Below are 24,621 nucleotides of genomic sequence, written 5' to 3' on the forward strand. Positions count from 1 at the left end.
GCAGAATACGAGTAAGTGACTCTACTTACATATCCGCCCAACCCTTTTTGGTCGCTTTTCGATAACAGCTATAGCAAGAAGGTGAATGGATGGGTCATATCGGGGCTACTGTAAGTCTACCCGCATCCACTGGCAAGTCCTTGAACTGATGGTGGCTTCACTTCACATCACATCACATCTAAAAAAGATGACGATGCATTTAGTGGCATTCATAACCATTTTTTTATGTTTGACCAATTAACTGTTCTTGTAGGAACTCTGAGTGAGCTGCAGATTTGATTACATGAAATATTTTAAAGTGAGCGGCGAACGATAGTTTCATACACTTGATCAAAAAATTCAGATTATAGAGATACAATAAAATTATAAACGGTCCAAGGTGACTTCCTTGTGGAACTCCAGATGTAACAGCAAGTGGTCAGGTTGTACAGTCTCCTATTTTCACTTTCATTTCATGACTAGTTAGATATGATCGATGCCAATTCAAAAGTGTTCCGTTAAATCCCAGTCTACTTAATTTGGAGATCGTTAAGTGATTATTGATTCAGTCAGAGCAACTATGTATTAGAAAATCTTTAACTATAATTTCAAACAGCTTCAATACAGCGCATAAAGCAGCAATTCCACTGTAGTACGATACTATACCCTTGTTCACATAGGAAATATTCCAGGAAAAATTCCAGAACGCAAAGAACAATGGAAAATGTTGGATAGTGGAACTAACAAACTATTAGAACAATTTCTTATCAAAATTACAATTTGAATTAAACTGCCGTTAGCAGTTAAATTTAAACCACTATTAAATGCAGTTAAATTCAAACCACTGAGCAGAGAAAAAAGCACATATTGTTTTACGTTTAGTGTACGGCCCATCAGTGCTTTAAGTATATTCAGTCGCCTGAGACATCAGAAATCAATATCCTTGAAGAGTTACATAAAGTGCAAAGTTTGCGTCTGCTTAGCGGTTCAAATTGAACTTACAGCTTACATTATACAATATAATAAATTACATGTTACGTGTAACATAAGTTTCTTACCTTAGAGAGCGGTAAATCATCATCATCAGAAAGATCATCTTTAATACCAGCTGTCTTAGAATCTTCTTCGTCATCACTAAACATCATTTCACTTGTATTGTACGCTGTTACCGGAGCACTATTCCAAAATTCTTCACTGTGATCTGCGAAACAAGTATCTTTAAAAAATAATGTGAATCGATAGTCTCTTGTATACCATTTGAAACTGATGTGCTATCCTCATCCTCAGTTGAAAGGGATCTAGATGATTGAGTCGTACCGAACATACACTGGCTGGTCATCGGAGTTGAAAAAAAATCTTTAAAATTTTCTCGCAACATTAGCTTCAGTTCCTTATCTAGTTTAGCTGATTCCATCAAAGGAAAAAGATTTGGAATGACCTTAATAATATGGAAATGAAACAAAGAATTCTAGTGTTCGTTAAATATTAATTATTGAATTACCTGTTTGTCTAGTATCATTCGTAAAGAGTTGTATACACCATTACGAATCTTTTCCTCTGCTTTTGGATAGAAATGATTCATGATTCTACATAAAAAATCTAAAAGTGTGCAGCTAACTAATGGGTGGTTTTTTATTGAATGATACATCACGAGAATTCCTGGCTCGATATTCATGATGTTATCTCTTACTGGTTCAAAAAATAGCCAATCGTAGAACAATGATAGTTTGGCATTAGCTTGGGCTACTGAATTAGTGCAAGATGTTAATAACCAGCCAATAACTGCCCACCGCGGGATGATATCAGAGCAAAGCATATCATTAGTAGGATGAATAGCACCTATTATGAATCGAATCAAATCAGATCGAAGGCTCTGTGACTCCGGAGTAGTAAAATATTTCTCTTGAAACCAATCTTGATACCTGAAAATAGGTTGACAGTCTCTTAATTACACGAACTATTCACTAGTTGTAATTTTTCAGTCAGCCTAACGATTCAATTTGAACAGCTCAAATAATCAGTTCGAATACAACATATTCGGATCAACATTTTATAATTTCACAATAATTTAACGGATAAATATCACTTTCAATACATTGCAATACCTTTTCTGATTTCCGAACTTGACACTACTAACAAGAAAGTGTAACTTTCTTTCCACTTCTGGTGTGAGCCGGCAACGGAGGAATCGACGACTAGTTTTGATTTGCATCAGCTGCAACACGCCTGAGAATGCGGGAGAAAGCGTTCTGGGGTCATACAAAATATCTTTCCATAATAGCTCGAATTCCGGAATACGAGACACATTCTGTAACAATCGCACGAGTTCTCGCCCTAAGATCATTACATCATCGAATCGGTCTCTAATAAGAGCTATAACAAATGCGATTTCCTTATGGTATAAGGATGTAAATTGTGAGCTGCAATGGTCTTCCAGTAACCTAAAAAAGCGATTGAAGGTGTTAATATATATATATATATATATATATATATATATATATATATATATATATATATATATATATATATATATATATATATATATATATATATATATATATATATATATATATATATATATATATATATATATATATATATATATATATATATATATATATATATGTATGTAGCGTCTGTTCTCCATGTTCTAGGAACGGGATTTGTAGTGCTGGGCAAGATGCGCCAGCGCGTGATTGGGTGGCAGCCAATCAGTGATAGAATGTGCGTATTGAAGATCAAGGGCCGTTTCTTCAATTACATCATCATCAACGTGCGCATAAGTTAAAATCGCGAAAAAAAAATATATATATATACATATATATATATATATATATATATATATATATATATATATATATATATATATATATATATATATATATATATATATATATATATATATATATATATATATATATATATATATATATATATATATATATATATATATATATATATATATATATATATATATATATATATATATATATATATATACATACCTTACCTAACAGCTATAGGCCTGGGGTGTCCTTTGCTGTATCAAGCATACGTCTCCACAAAACTCGGTTCATGGCTGCTCGTCGCCAGCCACTCAAGGCACGGATGCTTCTGAGATCACCCTCCACTTGATCGATCCACCTTGCTCGCTGCGCTCCTCTTCTTCTTGTACCAGTCGGATTAGATTCAAGAACCATTTTCACTGGGCTGTCGTCCGACATCCTTATGACATGCCCAGTAGACGTCCGATTTTAGCTGTCCGTACGATGGGTGGTTCTCCTAGCAATTCATGATTCATACGCCGTCTCCACGTTCCGTCTTCCATCTGCACTCCGCCATAGATTGTCCTCAGTACCTTTCTTTCGAAAACACTGAGGGCGCGTTGGTCCTCTGCCAGCATAGTCCAGGTCTCGTGGCCATAGAGAACAACCGGTCTAATGAGCGTTTTGTAGATGGTCAATTTCGTGCGGTTGCGTACTTTTCTCGATCGGATGGTTTTTCTGAGTCCAAAGTACGCACGATTCCCTGCCAAAATACGTCTATGAATTTCTCTGCTGGTGTCATTATCGACGGTCACCAGTGAGCCCAAATACACGAACTCGTCTACCACCTCGATATCGTCACCGTCTATCAATATTGGTGGTGGGAGGCGTAGTGTTTCTTCTCTAGAGCCTCTTCCTCTCATGTATTTTGTTTTCGACGCATTTATGGCCGGTCCGATACGCCTAGCTTCAGTTTTCAGTCCGATGTAAGTTTCCGTCATCTTTTCAAGGTTACGTGTCACAATATCAATATCGTCAGCGAAGCCAAAAAGTTGTACGGACTTTCTGAAGATCGTGCCACTCGTGTCGATCCTCGCTCTTCGAATCACACCTTCCAGGTCAATATTAAACAAGACACAAGAAAGTCCATCACCTTGACGTAGCCCTCTCCGAGATTCGAAGGGACTCGAGAGCGTCCCAGATACTCGGATGTAGCACATCACTCTATCCATCGTTGCTTTGACCAATCGCGTCAGTTTATCCGGAAAACCGTATTCGTACATTATCTGCCATAGCTGTTCTCGATCGATTGTGTCGTATGCCGCTTTGACATCAATGAATAGGTGATGCGTGGGTACGTTGTATTCACGACACTTCTGGAGTACTTGTCTTATCGCGAATCAGTGATCCGTAGTGGCGCGGGCTCCAGTAAATCCCGCTTGGTACGGCCCTACGAATTCCTTAGCTATTGGTGATAGACGACGGCAAAGGATTTGGGAGAGAACCTTGTAGGCGGCGTTGAGCAATGTGATACTTGTCTTATCGCGAGTATGTGATCCGTAGTGGCGCGGGCTCCAGTAAATCCCGCTTGGTACGGCCCTACGAATTCCTTAGCTATTGGTGATAGACGACGGCAAAGGATTTGGGAGAGAACCTTGTAGGCGGCGTTGAGCAATGTGATTGCGCGGTAATTGCAACAATCTAGCTTATCGCCCTTTTTGTAGACGGGACATACCACTCTATCCATCCATTCCTGCGGTAGAATCTCCTCCTCCCAAATCTTGGAAATCATCCAGTGCAGCGCTCTAGCCAGTGCCTCTCCTCCATGTTTGAGAAGCTCGCCTGGTAACTGGTCATTGCCCGCGGCTTTGTTGTTCCTCAGCTTGCCGATCTCCTCACTTATCTCCGTCAGATCAGGTGCTGACAATCTGTCGTCGGCTGAGCGTGCACCCAGATTGATTCCTGTGTCATTCTCTGTATCCTGTGCTTCGCCATTCAGATGCTCGTCATAGTACTGCTTCCACCTGTCGATAACCTCACGTTCGTTCGTGAGAAGGTTACCACTGGTATCTCTGCACATTTCGGCCTGTGGCGTGTAGCCTCTACGTGAGCGGTTCACCTTCTCATAGAATTTCCGTCTATCATTTGCGCGGTACAGCGGTTCCATCGCTTCGAGATCTTGGTCTTCCTGGTGGCGCTTTTTTCTCCGGAAAACCGTGTTCTGTCTGTTCCGTGCCTGTCTGTATCGTTCCTCGTTCGCTCTAGTGCGGTGTTGCAGCATCCTCGCCCTTGCTGTATTCTTCTCTTCGACCAACTGCTGACATTCGCTGTCGAACCAGTCATTTCCTCGATTCGATAACCTCGTACCTAGAACGGTTGCAGCAGTGCTTCTCACGGCGAACCTTATGTTCCTCCAGCCGTCTTCAAGAGTCGCCGCACCAAGGTACTCTTCCGTTGGTAGCACTAGCTCCAGTTGTTGCGCGTATTCCTCTGCAGTACGAATGCTACATAGCTGCTCGAGATTTAGTCCCGGCGTTCTTGTGCGACGAGTATTGTGCACCGTCGATAGTTTTGAGCGCATACAAACCGCGACAAGGTAGTGGTCAGAATCAATATTGGCACTGCGGTAGGTGCGGACATTGATGACGTCGGAGAAGAATCGCCTGTCGATGATAACGTGGTCGATTTGGTTTTCCGTATGTTGATCAGGTGATCTCCAGGTGGCTTTGTGGATATCTTTCCGGGGGAAGAAAGTGCTTCGAACTACCATTCCTCGGGAGGCTGCAAAGTTTACGCATCGTTGACCACTACCATTCCTCGGGAGGCTGCAAAGTTTACGCATCGTTGACCGTTGTCGTTTGTTGCCGCGTGCAGGCTCTCCAGCCCGATTACGGGTCTGTACATTGCCTCCCGGCCTGCCTGAGCATTCATGTCGCCGATGACGAGTTTTACATCCCGCCGTGGGCAGCTGTCGTAGGTTTGTTCCAGCTGCGTGTAGAATGCTTCCTTCTCGTCATCGGGTCTCGTCTCATGTGGGCAGCGCACGTTGGTGATGATGTAATTGAAGAAACGGCCCTTGATCTTCACTTACATCATCATCATCGTGCGCTGCCCACATGAGACGAGACCCGATGACGAGAAGGAAGCATTCTACACGCAGCTGGAACAAACCTACGACAGCTGCCCACGGCGGGATGTAAAACTCGTCATCGGCGACATGAATGCTCAGGCAGGCCGGGAGGCAATGTACAGACCCGTAATCGGGCTGGAGAGCCTGCACGCGGCAACAAACGACAACGGTCAACGATGCGTAAACTTTGCAGCCTCCCGAGGAATGGTAGTTCGAAGCACTTTCTTCCCCCGGAAAGATATCCACAAAGCCACCTGGAGATCACCTGATCAACATACGGAAAACCAAATCGACCACGTTATCATCGACAGGCGATTCTTCTCCGACGTCATCAATGTCCGCACCTACCGCAGTGCCAATATTGATTCTGACCACTACCTTGTCGCGGTTTGTATGCGCTCAAAACTATCGACGGTGCACAATACTCGTCGCACAAGAACGCCGGGACTAAATCTCGAGCAGCTATGTAGCATTCGTACTGCAGAGGAATACGCGCAACAACTGGAGCTAGTGCTACCAACGGAAGAGTACCTTGGTGCGGCGACTCTTGAAGACGGCTGGAGGAACATAAGGTTCGCCGTGAGAAGCACTGCTGCAACCGTTCTAGGTACGAGGTTATCGAATCGAGGAAATGACTGGTTCGACGGCGAATGTCAGCAGTTGGTCGAAGAGAAGAATACAGCAAGGGCGAGGATGCTGCAACACCGCACTAGAGCGAACGAGGAACGATACAGACAGGCACGGAACAGACAGAACACGGTTTTCCGGAGAAAAAAGCGCCACCAGGAAGACCAAGATCTCGAAGCGATGGAACCGCTGTACCGCGCAAATGATAGACGGAAATTCTATGAGAAGGTGAACCGCTCACGTAGAGGCTACACGCCACAGGCCGAAATGTGCAGAGATACCAGTGGTAACCTTCTCACGAACGAACGTGAGGTTATCGACAGGTGGAAGCAGTACTATGACGAGCATCTGAATGGCGAAGCACAGGATACAGAGAATGACACAGGAATCAATCTGGGTGCACGCTCAGCCGACGACAGATTCTCAGCACCTGATCTGACGGAGATAAGTGAGGAGATCGGCAAGCTGAGGAACAACAAAGCCGCGGGCAATGACCAGTTACCAGGCGAGCTGCTCAAACATGGAGGAGGGGCACTGGCTAGAGCGCTGCACTGGACGATTTCCAAGATTTGGGAGGAGGAGATTCTACCGCAGGAATGGATGGATAGAGTGGTATGTCCCGTCTACAAAAAGGGCGATAAGCTAGATTGTTGCAATTACCGCGCAATCACATTGCTCAACGCCGCCTACAAGGTTCTCTCCCAAATCCTTTGCCGTCGTCTATCACCAATAGCTAAGGAATTCGTAGGGCCGTACCAAGCGGGATTTACTGGAGCCCGCGCCACTACGGATCACATACTCGCGATAAGACAAGTATCACATTGCTCAACGCCGCCTACAAGGTTCTCTCCCAAATCCTTTGCCGTCGTCTATCACCAATAGCTAAGGAATTCGTAGGGCCGTACCAAGCGGGATTTACTGGAGCCCGCGCCACTACGGATCACTGATTCGCGATAAGACAAGTACTCCAGAAGTGTCGTGAATACAACGTACCCACGCATCACCTATTCATTGATGTCAAAGCGGCATACGACACAATCGATCGAGAACAGCTATGGCAGATAATGTACGAATACGGTTTTCCGGATAAACTGACGCGATTGGTCAAAGCAACGATGGATAGAGTGATGTGCTACGTCCGAGTATCTGGGACGCTCTCGAGTCCCTTCGAATCTCGGAGAGGGCTACGTCAAGGTGATGGACTTTCTTGTGTCTTGTTTAATATTGACCTGGAAGGTGTGATTCGAAGAGCGAGGATCGACACGAGTGGCACGATCTTCAGAAAGTCCGTACAACTTTTTGGCTTCGCTGACGATATTGATATTGTGACACGTAACCTTGAAAAGATGACGGAAACTTACATCGGACTGAAAACTGAAGCTAGATCGGACCGGCCATAAATGCGTCGAAAACAAAATACATGAGAGGAAGAGGCTCTAGAGAAGAAACACTACGCCTCCCACCACGAATACTGATAGACGGTGACGATATCGAGGTGGTTGACGAGTTCGTGTATTTGGGCTCACTGGTGATCGTCGATAATGACACCAGCAGAGAAATTCATAGACGTATTTTGGCAGGGAATCGTGCGTACTTTGGACTCAGAAAAACCATCCGATCGAGAAAAGTACGCAACCGCACGAAATTGACCATCTACAAAACGCTCATTAGACCGGTTGTTCTCTATGGCCACGAGACCTGGACTATGCTGGCAGAGGACCAACGCGCCCTCAGTGTTTTCGAAAGAAAGGTACTGAGGACAATCTATGGCGGAGTGCAGATGGAAGACGGAACGTGGAGACGGCGTATGAATCATGAATTGCTAGGAGAACCACCCATCGTACGGACAGCTAAAATCGGACGTCTACTGGGCATGTCATAAGGATGTCGGACGACAGCCCAGTGAAAATGGTTCTTGAATCTAATCCGACTGGTACAAGAAGAAGAGGAGCGCAGCGAGCAAGGTGGATCGATCAAGTGGAGGGTGATCTCAGAAGCATCCGTGCCTTGAGTGGCTGGCGACGAGCAGCCATGAACCGAGTTTTGTGGAGACGTATGCTTGATACAGCAAAGGACACCCCAGGCCTATAGCTGTTAGGTAAGGTATGTATATGTATATATATATATATATATATATATATATATATATATATATATATATATATATATATATATATATATATATATATATATATATATATATATATATATATATATATATATATATATATATATATATATATATATATATATATATATATATGAATATTTATATATATATATATATATATATATTTTTTTTTTTTTTTTTTTTTTTCTTTTTTGCGATTTTAACTAATGACTCAAATAATGTGCATTTGAATACCAAAACTGTGAAAAGCACAACGAACTTCTTTTAATCAAAATTAATTAAAATATTATGTTTTTGAAAAACGGCGACGCCTAAAATAAGTGTTTACTTCCGATCATTGCTCCAGTTTTGATTTTGTGTTTCAGAATTTAAACACTTAAAGCCATCGTCCAAGTACCATGCGCGCGGGTGGTTTTAGGAAATTTTCGATGGAAATTTCGAAAAATTTGACAAAACCAAGAACATACAGACCTTTGAAATAATTTTATCTATCTACAGGGTTAAAATGACTGAAAAATTCGGAGGATTTTACGAGTCTTATCAAAAATAGCGCTGAAAAAATAAGCTTTTTTTGTAATTTTTCACAATTATTTGAAAAAATAATTCGATGGAATGAAATTTTTTTTCAAAAAAAACCTCATGCTGGCAACAAGGATCACATTCGAAAACATTTTTGGAAAACCTTTTCACGCTTTTCATGGAAAATCAACGAATTTCATATAACCGATTTCGTGGAAATTTTTGAAATTCGTGGATTTTCTATGAAAAGCGTGAAAAGGTTTTCCAAAAATGTGTCCGAATGTAATCTGTGTATCCATAATAAAGTTTATTTGAAAAAAAAAAGTTTATGTCATCGCTTTATTTTTCCATATAATTGTGAAAGATCACAAAAACACTCATTTTTCAGAGCTTTTTTTGATAAGACTCGGAAAATCCTCCGAATTTTCCAGCCATTTTCACCCTGTAGATAGATAAATGTATCTCAAAGGTCTGTATGTTTTTGGTTTTGGCAAATTTTTCGAAATTTCCATCGAAAATTTCCTAAAACCACCCGCGCGCATGGTACTTGGACGATGGTCTTAAACGAAAAACACGTGTGAGTCAAGCCTCTTAAAAAGAAACTCTATGTCGAATTCTTGCAAATACCGCGGATTGATTTTTCCTTTTATGTTTTCAAAACATCATTTTCAAAATCGTCTTATTTAAAATATTTACGTGAATCAATACAGCTTGTGTTGTTATATCTATAAAACAAATTATAGTGGTTGAATAGATTTTTTTCTGATTTTCGTTAGGTAGTGTTCCAAATCACAAATTCACAATCGAATTTATTTTTTGGTTTGCGCTAGCTTTCGGAATATTAATCTAACAACAACGGTCACATTTGTTAAATGAACAAGCTTTAGAATCAAGTAAACATTTTCAGTAGTTCTTGCTTTTCAATGTCTGCTTTTTGCCTTATCATTAATCTATTAAGCAATCTATCACATCACTTGAGGCAGAGGGTTCAAAGTGATATACGGGTAGAAAATTGGAGCTTTGGAAGAAATGCATTCTTCAAGTAAAGTCTGCATTGTCGCCAATATATATTTACCAATTAAATTTCCCTGCATATGAAAACACTTTTATTGGTAAAACAAATTCTCCGGTTAGGAATTAGCTACGGATTCGAGTCCCGTTTTGGGATAACATTTTCGCGGTTCTGATCATATTTAAACTAGCTCATGACTGCTCTACGTCTTAACAGACTAAAACACAAATCGTGAATGTCAATCAAAGGTCTGAGTACCTTTACATATTGTGTTTGAGATAACACAATCGTCACTGCTGCTATCACATGTTGGCTGAGATCGTCGTTGTATAGATGCATGACGCTGATGTGGACCCGATAGATAGCGAAATAGGTGAAAACAAAAATCTCAAGCCATTTATATGAGTTTTGATTGCCGTTACATTAAAGTACAGTCCAGATTTGTTAGGTGTATCGTTTGTCCCCATGATGGCTAAATTATTAGTAATCTGTAAATGAAGGTCAATTTGAGTCTGAAAATGATAGAATCTATCCGTCTGATTGTTGGTTATATTTTTCGAATTTTTATGTCGTCTTTGCGAACACTCGTCAGCTGTCTTCGCCGTTCTGTTGTTTATTTGTTGTATATTAATTTTGTTGTTGCGAGAAGTCATTTTAACTCTACGTCTAGTTTTTTCGTATGCGTCGGTCCCGTCTTCATTGGATTTGTGTCTCTTTTGTGTAAAGTGGATTTTTATCAACTGTGGCAGATTCTTTTCAATTGAAATAGACGTTTTTGCTTTTGATACTGAATTAAGAATGATCGATTTATTTTCCAGGTTTTCTTAAATACTGATTTTATTTGGCTTTCCTTTTAATACATAACCTGCCAAGTGTGACTTAATCAAATTCATAGATCTATTTTAGTTTGAATGAAAACATCGGCAATAAGTGCGTATAGTTCGATGTCTTTCTTTCTCAGTATTATATGCAGGTCCGGTGGGTTGTTTTTCCGCCTCAATTTTGCCCAAAGAGATTCTCTTTGAACATCAAATCTTGGACATTCGAATAGTAGATGATCTGGATCCGCAGTTGATAATTCACAAGGGCACGTATCATCTGTGACTATGCCATTCCTTCGCAAGTGAGCAGGAAGTCTAGAGTGGTTACTGATTAACTTTGACAGGATTACAATTTCCCTCCTGGTGAACCCAGTAGATTCAAACCATGGTTCATCGGACACGTTAGACAAAATGCTAAAACAAAATCTTCCTTTACACCATTCTGTTTGCCATTTTTCCATAATTATACGTTTGTATAGGAATGAAATATCGAACGCGGTAACAGTATAATCATCACCAGAAATTTGATGCACGCACGTTGTTCTAAATTTTTATCCATTATAAAAATCGCCACACGAAAATTTTTCAACTTCTTTGTATAGACGCCAAACAAAAACTAATCGTACGATATGCGTCAAAATTTGACAGAATGTGTATAAAAGTGTTGCCAACGTTGAGAGAATCAAAGTTTACCGATTGGACAAGCGCGGGAATTTTAAAATGAAAATTCCGGTTCTTTTTTTATCATAAGGTACATATGGATCAAGTAAATAGCATGGAAGGTTTTATAAGATTTCATTATATTTTAGATTGGTTGAGGTTGATTGCCGAGTATAAGCATAAAACTACTTTTTGTTGGAGGTAGATATACCTAAACCGAGGTTATGAATACCATCCACTAGGTCATCAACTGAAGTTTGTAAGCTGCGATTGGTTTCGTTTAGATTTCGACGTCGTATCCCGATGTAATATCATCAGCATAATTCACCTCGACCTCGTATCCCGATGTAATATCATCAGCATAATTCACCTTTATGACATGACTAGGAATACTCAATGCACGCATCTCTCGAATGAGTACGTTAATTTCCACGTTGTCATCTTTTGTCGTGAATACGACTTTCTTTACTATGGGGTGCCTTTTCAAAATTAGCAATATGGAAGAATGGGCAGAACTTAATCGTGAATATCTCGACTTGTATTAATGGCAGCAACATAATTCTTTCACTATTTCATCAAAAATATGATCAGGAATTTAGAATATTATTTTGAATAGTGTGAGATAACCACAAACAACTCAAAAATTAAGTTTTCTCAAAAATCTTCTTGTGCGTTGGATGGAAGCAGACGTCGTGGGAATGATTTAATCAACCAGCAGCTTCGGAAAGTGCACCTTCTGCGTGGTTAAAAACCTCAAACGTTCAGGTCGCAACTCTCATTTGGATTTCAGTCGTCCAATGGAGCAGTTGGCAATGAAAGCAAACATTTTGCGTGGTATAAAGCCTCAAACGCTTAGGTCGTGCTTTCATTTGGACTTCAATCGTCAGGTGGAGCAGCCGTCAATAATTAGAGCAGACTTTTTGCGTGGTATCAAACCTCAAACGTACAGGTCATGCTTTCATTTGGACTTCAGTCGTCAGGTGGAGAAGTCGTCAGGTCGCAGAACCAGTTTCCCTTCGAAGAAGATCGATTACATCATCCTGTTGGTGGTCGTTCGCATTGGGGCATAATACAACGAAAAATGGACAACAATAAGGAACATTCTGCAAAATCAGCCCTTCTAATGACTCTAAATGTTACCTACAGATTGCTTCTTTGTAAATCGAAAATTAAAATTATCAGTGTAGTGCAAATCTAAGATAATTTGATCAGTTATTTGCAATTTTCACAGTTTTAAATTCGCAACAGTGTTTAAAATCGTTTATATCTAATCAGTGTTTAATATCTTAGAAAATTATACAATTTGGCTTTTCTGAGATGCCAGAAATTAATCCCGTACAGCATTTTGATAGTATCTTTTGGTAAAATATTGGAATCCGAAATGAAATAATCGACATTAATATTCTCTAAGGTGCCATAATTTTATACCCAAAGAATTATGAGAAATTTTACTTCACTATACTGTATAAGCCGCAACCAGTTTTAGTTTGTAGTAAACTTTCTGCAGATTTCAGATTTCTCCATCACGAACGCCTTCATAAAAGGTTCTTTTCAGAACCACCATTATTTTATCATAAGAAATTATACTGGTTATTTCGTAATATTTGTGTCAGAATGTTTAATGTAACTAATCTGTACTGTAGTTTAGGTGTATCGTTTCAAATTTTAGTAGTGTAAAAGGGGAAAACTTGCACAATTCACACTATCGATCAACTAATTTATATTCTAAAGTATAAAGTAAGAGTGTCAGTTTTATTCGTATTCACGACATTCAGTTATGTCTCTGCCATTACACACCTGTACTTTTTTACGACACTGCACACTATGACGTGTTCGTGATGTCGTCGGGCAGACTGTGCCTGCTTGACCAGTTTATAAAACGCGTCCATTGTTCCCTTCCCTTTGCGGAACCCACACATTTCATGTGGGAGTAACTGTTTACTCTCGAGTAGAAATTCCAATTTATCTTTAATTAAAAGCTCATAAACCTTACGGAAGCAGTATAGAAGAGCTAAGGGACGAGCTCCGTTCGCATTTCCTGATTGTCCTCCGGGTTTTGGAATAGTCACGACCTTGACAATTTTCCAGCTGTCTGAAATGCCTTCATTCATGTAGACAAAATTGTATATCTCGAGTAGCTTACGTTTCCCCCGATATGTGAGATTGCTAATAACTGAGTAAGGAATACCGTCCACGTCAGGAGCTAAATCTTTGCCGGTTTCCATGACAGCTTGAAGATCGAAAGTGCTGAACATGTTCTGTCTCACGTGCTCTTCGCACTGACAAACATCAAACGATAATGATAAACTTTTAGTTGCGCATGGTGACTAGTAGTTCCTGAATCATTGCATCTGATCTAGTAGTTCCTGAATCATTGCATCTGATACCGGTTTTTGAATGCCCGCCGTTGTGCGTCCTTTGAAGCGACTCGAAGAAAGCATTCACTGATGTTGTACCATCCAGTTCGTTACACATGGTGTGCCAATGATTTATCTTTTTTTGTCTCACCATCGCTCTGAATTGACGCTCAGCTTTTAAATGACGATAATACGAAACTGCATATAAATTTGATTTCCAGTATTTAAAAGCTGCTCGAGTATTATTCATGGTGGTACGCAATTCATCATCACAATAAGGCAATAAGGGAATTTTCGACATAGTTCTAACTGATTTCCTGACGGGTGTCCCGTGTTCAAGGGCATTCAAAACTATCTCGAAGAACTGGTCGAATGATGGCGTTGAAGAGAGTTAGTTTGATACTTTCTTTGAATCTAAGGTTGTATTGTTATAACTGGCTGTAGCACTTTCTAGCAAATCTTCCGACCTAACTTTACTAAAAGATTTTTTTCATACTGTCACTAAAAGTGTTTCTTGTTTTGAGAGCTTTAAAACACTCTTTTTTCTATACAACTGGCTGTAGAACTTTCTTCTAAGTCCCTTAAAGGGCGAGTAGGGTCTAACACTTTTGAAAAATCATTTAATATTTTCTTTATATATTCTTATAGTAAAACATTAGAAAAATTTTCTGTGAAATTTTCAAGCCTATTGGAACGAAATACTGGAAGTTACTGGCTATCTCATTCTACTAAGAAGCAAGTGCTCGTCGCACAGGCCCAAGATTTCTACTTCGATTGACTTCAAAACTTGACAAAACATTCTTGAAATGTTTCGTTAAAATAAATTATAAAAGAAAAAATATAATTTTTGGAAAATGTTGGACCCTACGGGCTCCCTGGAGTAATAAATTGTTTCCATTGACTTTATAGACAAAAACCTTTAAACGCGTTTTCCTCGAAAGCAGGTTTTTGAAATTTTTTTCAATTTTTTCACACACTTTCTACATATAAAAAACCAGACCCCAACGTTTTCCTTTTCGTTGTTTGTTACTTTGGGGAGGTTTAACAGCTACAAAATGGCGTATTTTTTCGTGAAAAATCGTAGTTTTCACTTTGAACACCCACCAAAAATTTTAAAAATTTAAAAAAATCAAACAGAAACGTTGGGGTCTAGAAAAACTTCTACTCTAACTATGCTGCGTTCGTTTGTTCACTTCTGATTAGTCTGCGCTGAGGTTCAGTGGACACCGCAAATCATGATTTTTAAGAAGCGTTCTCGAAAATACCTCTTCACAGACTTATTTCTCAATATTTTTCCACGAAAAAATTACAAAATGTTGTTCGAATGATGCTTTTTATCTTGCAAAACATTTGAATTTATTTTGTTGAACGATAATTCTGGAAAAAAAATCGCAAAAATGATTATTTTTTTCATCGTTTAGACCCTACCCTTCCTTAACTGGGACTTAGAGGTTTTTTTCTTACTTTTTCATATGTTTTCCCGTGTTCGCTTTTTTCTGAGCGAAGTTCCTTTTTAACTGGGACTTTACTTTGTAAAGTGCGATGGCAAGAACAATTGAAGTTATTTTCTTTCCTTCGCGCGAGGAGGGAAAATCCACGCCAGCGGCGCGCATGGTTCAATGTGTTTATAGTCATTGGGTTACTTTGCTTGTACGCTGTAAGAAATTCAAGTGTTTAAGCGAAGAGGAACGTTTATGGTACCGAGCATAATTTCGGTCATATCGGTCCAACCCATAGAATATTTAAAGTTTATGATTTGTAAAGTGCCGATGCATCAAATCATAAGACTGAATGTGCTACAATGTATGGCTGGTTTCCTTACAAGGTACTCTCAAGAAAACGTTTACAATGTCACTACATTGTATCGAAACGAAATGTAATATTGAAATTGTTCTGAGGGATTAACGTGGAAAATGTGGTGGTTTTGTAATTTCGCCACACCTTCCCCGTAAAAAAATGATGAAGTTTACGGAGTCATTTTCGTTTGTTAAAGATCAGGGTCTGGTCTCAAGAAATCTCTTACAATATTGTGTAAAGTGTAATGTGTTTTACAACGTTTTGATTTTTCTTCTGTGATATAATTCCTGGATTTTGATTTTCTTATGTTATTGTACAATGGTCAATAGTGTAATTTGTATGATATGTTATGTAAAAAAATAATAATAAAATAGTTTTGAATGTAACGAGGATATAGTAATGAAATAATGTTTTGGAGTTAATAATTGTGTTGTTATATAACGTTATTTTTAAATAATTTGATTATGCTGTGGTAATGATGTATGTATGTGTATAATTATAGGGTATATAATATGATATAAAATATAATAATTAAAAAACTTTGTTCTTAAGTAAAAATTCGTGTTTTTCATAAAGTTGTAATAATTTTTTGGTGTAATATGTTATAATGTTGTTGTATTTGATTACAATTTAACAATTTGATTTTTGTGAACTATATGAGTTTGCTTTGTTTATAAGTTTTCTATTATTGCATTTGAGAGGTTTTTTGATTTGTATTTTAATTCTGAGGCAGTTTTTAATTTGTATTTTAATTCTGAATAGTATTCATCGTTATTATATATCGGTTCTATGAATTCTGGATTTTTCAATTCGTTTGGTACTGATACTGTTTTTCCAAAAATCAGTTCAAAAGGTGTGTATGGTAAGTCGGTGTGAGGAGTTGTATTGTAGCAAAACGCGCAGTAAGGCAGCCAGTCATCCCATTCACTATTTGATTCGTTGACGAACTGTCTTACGTACTCATTCTGACATCGATGATTTCTCTCTAGACTTCCGATAGTTTGTGGGTGATACGGTGTTGAACATTTTTGAATAAATTTGAGTAGTTCGCTAATTTTGTGGAAGACTTCATTTTTACATTCGGTTTCCTGATCTGTTCGTATAATAGACGGGGTTGCGTAAATTAGAATGCAGTGTTCGACAAAAGCTTTGGCTATTGTTTGTGCTTGTTTGTCTGGAATTGGTTTTACTATGATATGTTTTAAAAAATCGCATTGAATTGTTAGCGCGTATCTATTTCCTGAAGTTGATTTTGTAAATGGTAAAATATAATCTGCAGTGGATTTTTTTATGTTTGGCCATATATAGTGACACTTAAGTTTTCGATAGTCTGTTAATTCCGACGTGTCCGCCAATTGCAGAATCGTGGTTTTCTTGGATAATTCTGTTAATTGAGTTTTTATCATCTATCTCGCGTTGCGGTTGATAGAGTATGATTTGAAGTAATTACAGATGTTCATTACAAATTAACCTCAAATTATTAGGTGTACAACTTTGCTTCCGTCGTTTTTTTCCAAATTTTAAAGCTTTATTTCGAAAAAGTGCTTACAGATGTATTATTCAAAGTATTGTCCGTCGTTAGCGACAACTTTCTCCCATCTTTCCGGAAATTTTCGGATCCCGACTCGAAAAAAGGAGTCCTTTTTTGACGCTATCCATGAAGCAATCCATTTTTCCAACTCTTCGAAGGACTGAAAATGTTGATCTGCCAGGCCGTGTGCCATCGAACGGAATAGGTGGAAGTCAGAAGGGGCGACATCTGGGGAATACGGCGGGTGGGGCAAGATTTCCCATTTCAGCGTTTCCAGGTACTTTTTGACCACTTTTGCGACGTGAGGCGGAGCATTGTCGTGTTGGAGGATGACTTTGCCATGTCGCTCTTGATACTGTGGCCGCTTTTCTTTTAGCGCGCGACTAAGGCGCATCAGTTGCGTTCGGTAGCGATCTCCTGTGATGGTTTCATCCGGTTTTAAGAGCTCGTAGTAAATTGTTATTCATCTTTGAAGGTTTTTTCTCTTCCACCATCATGTTTGTCTTCGACATCGAAATCACCATTTTTAAAACGTTGAAACCACTCCCGACACGTTCTTTTACTCAGAGCAGCTTCACCGTAAGTTTCTGAAAGCATTCGATGCGCTTCAGTTGCATTTTTGCCTTTCTCATATAGAAAGGTTATGCAATCACTGTGAAAACCGACTTTTGAACCGAGGCCCGGAGGGCCGAGTGTCATATACCATTCGACTCAGTTCGTCGAGTACGCAAAATGTCTGTGTGTGTATGTGTGTGTGTGTGTGCGTATGTGTGTATGTAACGTTTTTTGCACTAACTTTATGGGGTAACATGTGCAAAAAAATGAAAATATGTGTTCTAACTTTTCTCATAGATGGCGCGACCGATTTTCACAAACTTAGTTTCAAATGAAAGTTCCTGTGGTCCCATACGTAATTCCTGAATTTTATCCAGATCCGACTTCCGGATCCGGAAATATAGGGTAAAGTGTGTTAAAAATTTTATACCATCACTGAAAAGAACGAAAAACCGTAAAAAGTTTTCTAAATCGACCTCAAATCTTTTCCAATTGATAGTTTTTATCAGTAGACGGTCAAACAAATCTATTTCGGTTATTCTTTTAAGAATCGAAGAAAAATAATTTTGAAGAATACCACAGTATTATATAGGTATGATAGTATGATTGATATGAGAAAGGCATCATTACACCACTAGGTGGATTAAAACAGGTTTTTTCGAATTGCAATAGAAAAGTAAAACTTCCCACAAATGGCGAGAATTGGGCACATAAACAGACAATTTCGAGCGTGAATAACAGGCACACACTCCCAAGCTTGGTACATATGCGTTACCTGAGTGCTTGCATATGTACCAAGCCTGGAAGTGTGTGCCTGTTATGTCGTTTAATACTTTCGTATAGTTCATGCAGAACACTAGCTTCGTTGATACAAATACACTGAAGTCTTTGTTTAGGTGAGTTCACGTACCGCATAAAAAAAACGTATAAAAAAACCACATAACTCTGAAACTTCGCATTAAAAAGTCGCATGAAAAAAAAACCGCATAAAAAGAGACCTTAGTGTACTTTCCCAAGTACTGTGGGAGAAAGCTCTGCAATTTCTGTATTTACTTTGTCCACTTCCTGCTTTGTTAGTTCCGTGTTTTCCTTTTGAAAGATGATTTTTTTGGACGGAAAAGGGAAACAGATGAAGGATAACTGTTGTTCCAGATCATCCAGCCTTCTTGCTCGACAATTATTCGCAAGGGAACCAAACAGATAGCAAATAATGTACAGTAAAGAAGCGCAAGAGAGTCGAAATAAATTTATTCGCAAGTATAGGCAGTTCCATCCGCAAAAACTCAATCGTTTAGTGAATCTAGAGGATGTATTCAAACGATTTCTTTTAACGTCTGATCCTGTAATAGCATTATCGAATAGAGTAACAACCAACGTGAGTGTACTCCTTCTTCCCGATTATGCAGCTGAATTAGTTTTAACACGCTCGAAGACAGCAATAGCTTATTTTAATATATATATAACTAATATATGTCTTACATGAAAGAGCATTTTCTATGAAAAAACCCAATGTTTGAGCACAGTTTAAAAATTTAAAAAAATATCTCCTCCGCCATTTTTTTTATAAACATACTGGAAAGTATTTTCTATCAAATGAAAAAAAAAGATTTTTTTTTCATTTGCTCCAATGTTAGATATAGCAGTTTAAAAATGATCTGTTTTTGAACTAGTTTTGCTCATAACTTCGGTTCAGAAAACGCTACCTGAATGCGCTAGTCATCAAAAAATTGGTTTCAATAAACTCTAAAAAATATTTAAAGACACCAAAAACAAGAAGTCTGATTTTTTTAGGAATACCCTAAGTTGCTCTATTAAAATAGCTGTACCACTAAAACCGTTAGAGATACTACAATAGTGTCTTCGGCAAAGTTGCTTGATATAAGTTTTCCTACAATTTTGCTGAAGGGTGCAGTCCTCTATCTCAACACATACGGAAAATAATTTTTGCATCACCCTAAGAATTAAAACCACCCTAATACCATATGCTTCAAAATATGGCTTATCTTTCCCTGATCATTTGTTCTGAAGACATCATAGCTCTAAAGTATAAGGCTAAGCCACAAATGTTTTTGTCCCCCTAAAATGGTGGATCCGGACCACTGTGCAGTGTATATGATTCACAAGCGTGAATTAGTTTGACACTTTCTTTGAATCTAAGATTGTATTGTTATAACTGGCTGTAGCACTTTATAGCAAATCTTCCGTCCTTACGTTCACTAAAAGATTTTTTTCATACTGTCACTAGAAGCTTTTCTTGTTTTGAGAGCTTTAAACACTTTTTTTTATTCAACTGGCTGTAGCACTTTTTTCTAAGTCCCTTAACCGGGACTTTTATTTCTTATTTTTTCATATGTTTTCCAGAGCTCACTTTTTTCTGAGTCAAGTCCCTTTTTAACTGGGACTTAGCCTATCGCGCGGTGAACACTGTCAAAGTCTGCCATGTGGCAAGTTCTTTTCAATTGAAATAGACGTTTCTGCTTTTGATACTGAATTAAGAATGATCGATTTATTTTCTGGATTTTTGTTTTGTTCAATTTACAATTTTTATTTGTGTGAGTGTTTTAATATAGAAATATCTGCACCTGCGTCTACAATTAATGTGACCGGTTTGTCATAAACATCTAATTTTAGAATTACAAAGTGTGTATAATTTATATAATTGAATATTTTCATTGCTGGTTTGCTTGGCTCATTGGCCGAGCCTGAATGTGACCTACATTCTGGTTCACGTTTGTTTTGGTGCTCTGATTCGTGTTGTTTGTTCCAACCAAGGATGGCTTTTATCGTATCAAAGAATGCTCACTCGCAACTCTTCCACGATTAAATCATTGCCATCAAAGAGAATCGGAAATCATCGCAACAACAAAAAACCGGCATGGTACATTTAACATAGAATAGACACTAGTGCGAAAGCGAATTTCTCTCGGTGAGCCGTCTGAGAATCAACGGTTAGCACGCTGCTGTGGGGATTCTCTCTGAAGCAACAAACGGTCGCTTATTCTCGTTTCGCGATCCGATTCTGTATGGGCAGTGGATAATTGCGATAGAATCATTTTACTATTGCCGCTTATTCTAACTATGTGCTTATAACCTTTGTATAATTTGTGTCTATGAAAAAGTATGTGAATGCTCCACACAAGGGTTTTTAAATATTGCAACCTAGTATGAGAATCATCAAGTCGAATCATCGATTCGATTTTCTGCGATAATTGTCAACTTGCGATTCTCTCTTGGTAAATTCCACACAGCGGCGATCATTATCAGACTGAAATTTTTAAGGGCCATGAAATACTCAGAGTATGAAGTGGAGCGAAGAAACGTAGAAAAATTCTCTCGAGGTTCATGCATTGAGAGACTCGAATTCTTGTAGCATCTTCTACCGGATTGAAAATGTTGTATACAATATAGATAAAAATCGAGCAGCTTCTGTCAAATTTTCAGCAATCACCAACACTGGTTCCAACTGCACTCTTGCTGGCGGCCGATATCTTGAGAACCCGATGCCGGCCGGAGTTTTTTTTTATTTTTTAGGTCCTCTTCAATGTGTTTAATTGCTTCTTGGGTAGCTATTTCTTTTGCTACCTCGGCATGAATTTTGTTAGCTACGTATGCAGCTTCAAACTGCTTAGCAAAAGTTTCGATTTCGTTTGTAAAAGAATTTATGTCAGACTTTTATTTGCATAATTTTAATTTAGATTGCACTGCTCCTACGGAGGCGTCACTGTTTTTATGGTATTTTCTAGATTAGTCATTTCAGTTTTGCTTCACGGTTTAGTTTGATTAATTTCTTTGTTGCCCGTTTAAATTTAGGCAATAGCGACGGTTTGGCGTAAGGGAGTTTAGTGTCTATGATATTGTAAATTTTTCCCGAGAGCTATTTTGCTTCTCAGTTGATTAAATTTAAAAAGTCTGAGTTTAGATTGTTTTCTAGCTCGGCAAGTTTTTCGTAAATTAAATTTTGTGCGGAACTCGCTTCGCTTCTTTTCAATTGTAAAATTTGGCTTAAATAGGTTCTATTCGGAGCTTTTCTAAAGTTACTTTCATTTGCCTTTAATGTATTCAGGCTTTCTTCAATTTCGTCCATTTATTAAGTCCATTAGTTAGGTTGTTGTTTATTTGTTTATTTATTTAGTTGGAGCAGGGAAAAGCCCACTGGAGCTGAGCATCACCAAATTTTCGCTCTCTCTCTCTCCAGCAGGCATAAAACCTCTCATCTTTTGTACCAACAGATTATAATTATCCAAATGTTACATTTCCTTAAATTACATTTGTTACTACTACACACAGCACCATTCTTATCTCTAATACTAATACTAATACAATACTTATAGCTAGTGAGACAAAAATCTTAGAAACAAATTCTTTATGCTGTTATGAGTTAAGTGAAAATCGAAAGCATTTGAGCAACGATTAAATAGACGGCACATACTAACGAAAGGCTCGTTGTGACCGTAATTGGTTCTAGCGGAAGGAAGACGGAGAAAAGTATGAGTTCGAAGAACACGACGGCGAATATTGAAGTCTAGTGAGCGTAAGAGTTCAGAACAATCGATTCGAAATTGATTGCAGTCTCTACGAACAGACAATAGATCGAGACCTATGAGCTTGCAACGGTCTGAGTAAGTCGGAAGATTTAGAGGATCTCTCCAAGGAAGTTTGCGAAGCGCGAAACGAATGAATTTATGTTGGATGGCTTCTATACGCTGAATATCATTTTGATAATAAGGTGACCAAACAACAGCTGCGTATTCGAGTGTAGAACGAACCAGAGCACAATATAACGCTTTTAGGCAATGTATATTCTCGAAGCATCTCGTAATACGAAAAATAAATCCGAGTAACTTAGAAGCTTTGTTGATTGTGTAATCCACATGCTGCTTGCAGTTCATTTTTGAATCCAGGATAACTCCTAAGTCTTTAACGAACGATTCTCTTTTAAGAACGGTTTGTGAAATAGAGTAGTCGAATTTTACCACTGAGTGTTTTCGTGTGAATGACATAATTGAACATTTCGAGGCGTTTACAGTCATTCTATTTACTCTGCACCAATTTGTAAAGATGTCTAATTGTGACTGCATTCGTAACCGAATGTTCGAAGTGAGCACACGCGTTTTTTTTAACAATCGACATCGGTAAGACGAAGGTGCCTATCACAGCAGAGGCTGTAGTATAGGCATTAAATAAAAGTGATAAAAAGTAGCATCCCCGCAAGTGAGTTCTGTCTGTGCACCGGTTTTGTATCGGTATCGAAAGTAGACGCTATTGTGCTATCCTCGGGCAGCAGTTATTTCTATTGTTTGCTACCCGCATCGCAGCAGCCAAATCCTGAGTCAAGGTCACGCTGAAGCACAACGAAGGAGTGAAGGAGCAACTCACCTAACAGCTTACCGTGACATACTGTTAAGTATTTTCTCAAACTTTTTCTTTCAACTTTTACTATTCATATATTTTCTTTTCATTTTATTTCTTTCTTTCTCATTTCAAGTGCGGGAGACTTCTTTACTCCCGCACTTTAAATATGAATATTGATGACAGTGGGGGTGTCTCGGAGGAGGGCGAAGCTGAACGAATGAACGAAGAACATTTAGAGGCTGAGTTTGCTTCCGAGATGCCATCTACCCCTCCTATATCATCTCCCCCTCCGATACCATCTCCCCCTCCGATACCATCTCCCTCTCCGATGCCATCTCCCTCTCCGATGCCTCCATCTCCCTCTAAGATATTGCCTGCTCGCCAAAAAGTTTACCAAGACGATGGCTCGGGGGGTCCGTGGGTGGTATACTTCCGGCCCAAATTGAAGTCTCTCAGAGTTTTAAATATTGCTCGGGACCTGGAAAAACATTACTCGGCAATAAAAACAATAGATAAGGTTTCGCCAAACAAGTTACGCGTTGTTGTGTCCGACCTGAAGCAAGCAAACGAGATTGATACCAGCGAGTTATTCACGAAGGAGTACTGCGTGTACGTCCCGTCTCATGTGGTGGAGATCGACGGTGTGGTCCGTGACGAAAGTCTGACAATCGAAGATCTGATGAAGGACGGGGTAGGCCGTTTCAAAAACCCCGACCTTCAACCAGTGAAGGACCTTCCTACACACAGGTTGAAGGAAGCAGGAAAAGACAAAATCTGGCTTCTCCCAAGCTTATTCGTAAAGGCCTCAGACTGTCCTCTTCGTCACAAAAGAACCAAACGGAAACAAAAAGTGCTGACTCAAAACCGAAGCAAACACCTCCTGGGTTCAAAAAACTTAGGGATGATAAGGAGTACCCAGCACTTCCTAGGGCATCGAAAAACCCGAATGACCCCAAAGCACAACCAGAAAATACAACAAACGCTGGATTATTGAAATTTTCTGATATCGTGGACTGGATATTAACAGCCTTCAATATTATCGATCCTCTGAAAAGCTTCCGAACTGCTCTACTGCCAACAGTAAGGACATTTTTAAAACAGTTGACTGAACAATGGCCCCTCCTTGCAGCGATCGTATCTTTTGATGGATAATTTACCACTGAGATTCGAAGATATGATCATTGTGCTTCAGTGGAATTGCAGAAGTATCATCCCAAAACTTGATTCTTTCAAACACTTAATACATACTCATAATTGCGATGTATTCTCCTTGAGTGAAACTTGGCTTACTTCTAACATCAACCTCGACTTCCATAATTTTAACATAATCCGCCTGGAGCGAGAAGACTCTTATGGAGGGGTACTTTTAGGGATTAAAAAGTGCT

General features: G+C 38.9%; 1 protein-coding gene across 5 annotated transcripts in view; it reads right to left on the minus strand.

The window, feature by feature from the left end:
* Positions 1-24,621, minus strand: part of LOC131432375 (integrator complex subunit 3 homolog) — an 821,606-nt gene that overhangs the window by 676,375 nt on the left and 120,610 nt on the right. For all 5 annotated transcript variants that reach the window (XM_058598608.1, XM_058598607.1, XM_058598609.1 and 2 more), the window contains exons 3-6: positions 2,085-2,420; positions 1,481-1,901; positions 1,234-1,417; positions 1,038-1,180 (exon numbers count right to left, since the gene is read on the minus strand). In XM_058598608.1, the coding sequence (XP_058454591.1) occupies positions 1,038-1,180; positions 1,234-1,417; positions 1,481-1,901; positions 2,085-2,420 (1,084 nt within the window). The remainder of the gene's footprint in view (positions 1-1,037; positions 1,181-1,233; positions 1,418-1,480; positions 1,902-2,084; positions 2,421-24,621) is intronic.

This window comes from Malaya genurostris, chromosome 2 (assembly GCF_030247185.1).
Source record: "Malaya genurostris strain Urasoe2022 chromosome 2, Malgen_1.1, whole genome shotgun sequence".
In the NCBI taxonomy this organism is placed as follows: Eukaryota; Metazoa; Arthropoda; class Insecta; order Diptera; family Culicidae; genus Malaya; species Malaya genurostris.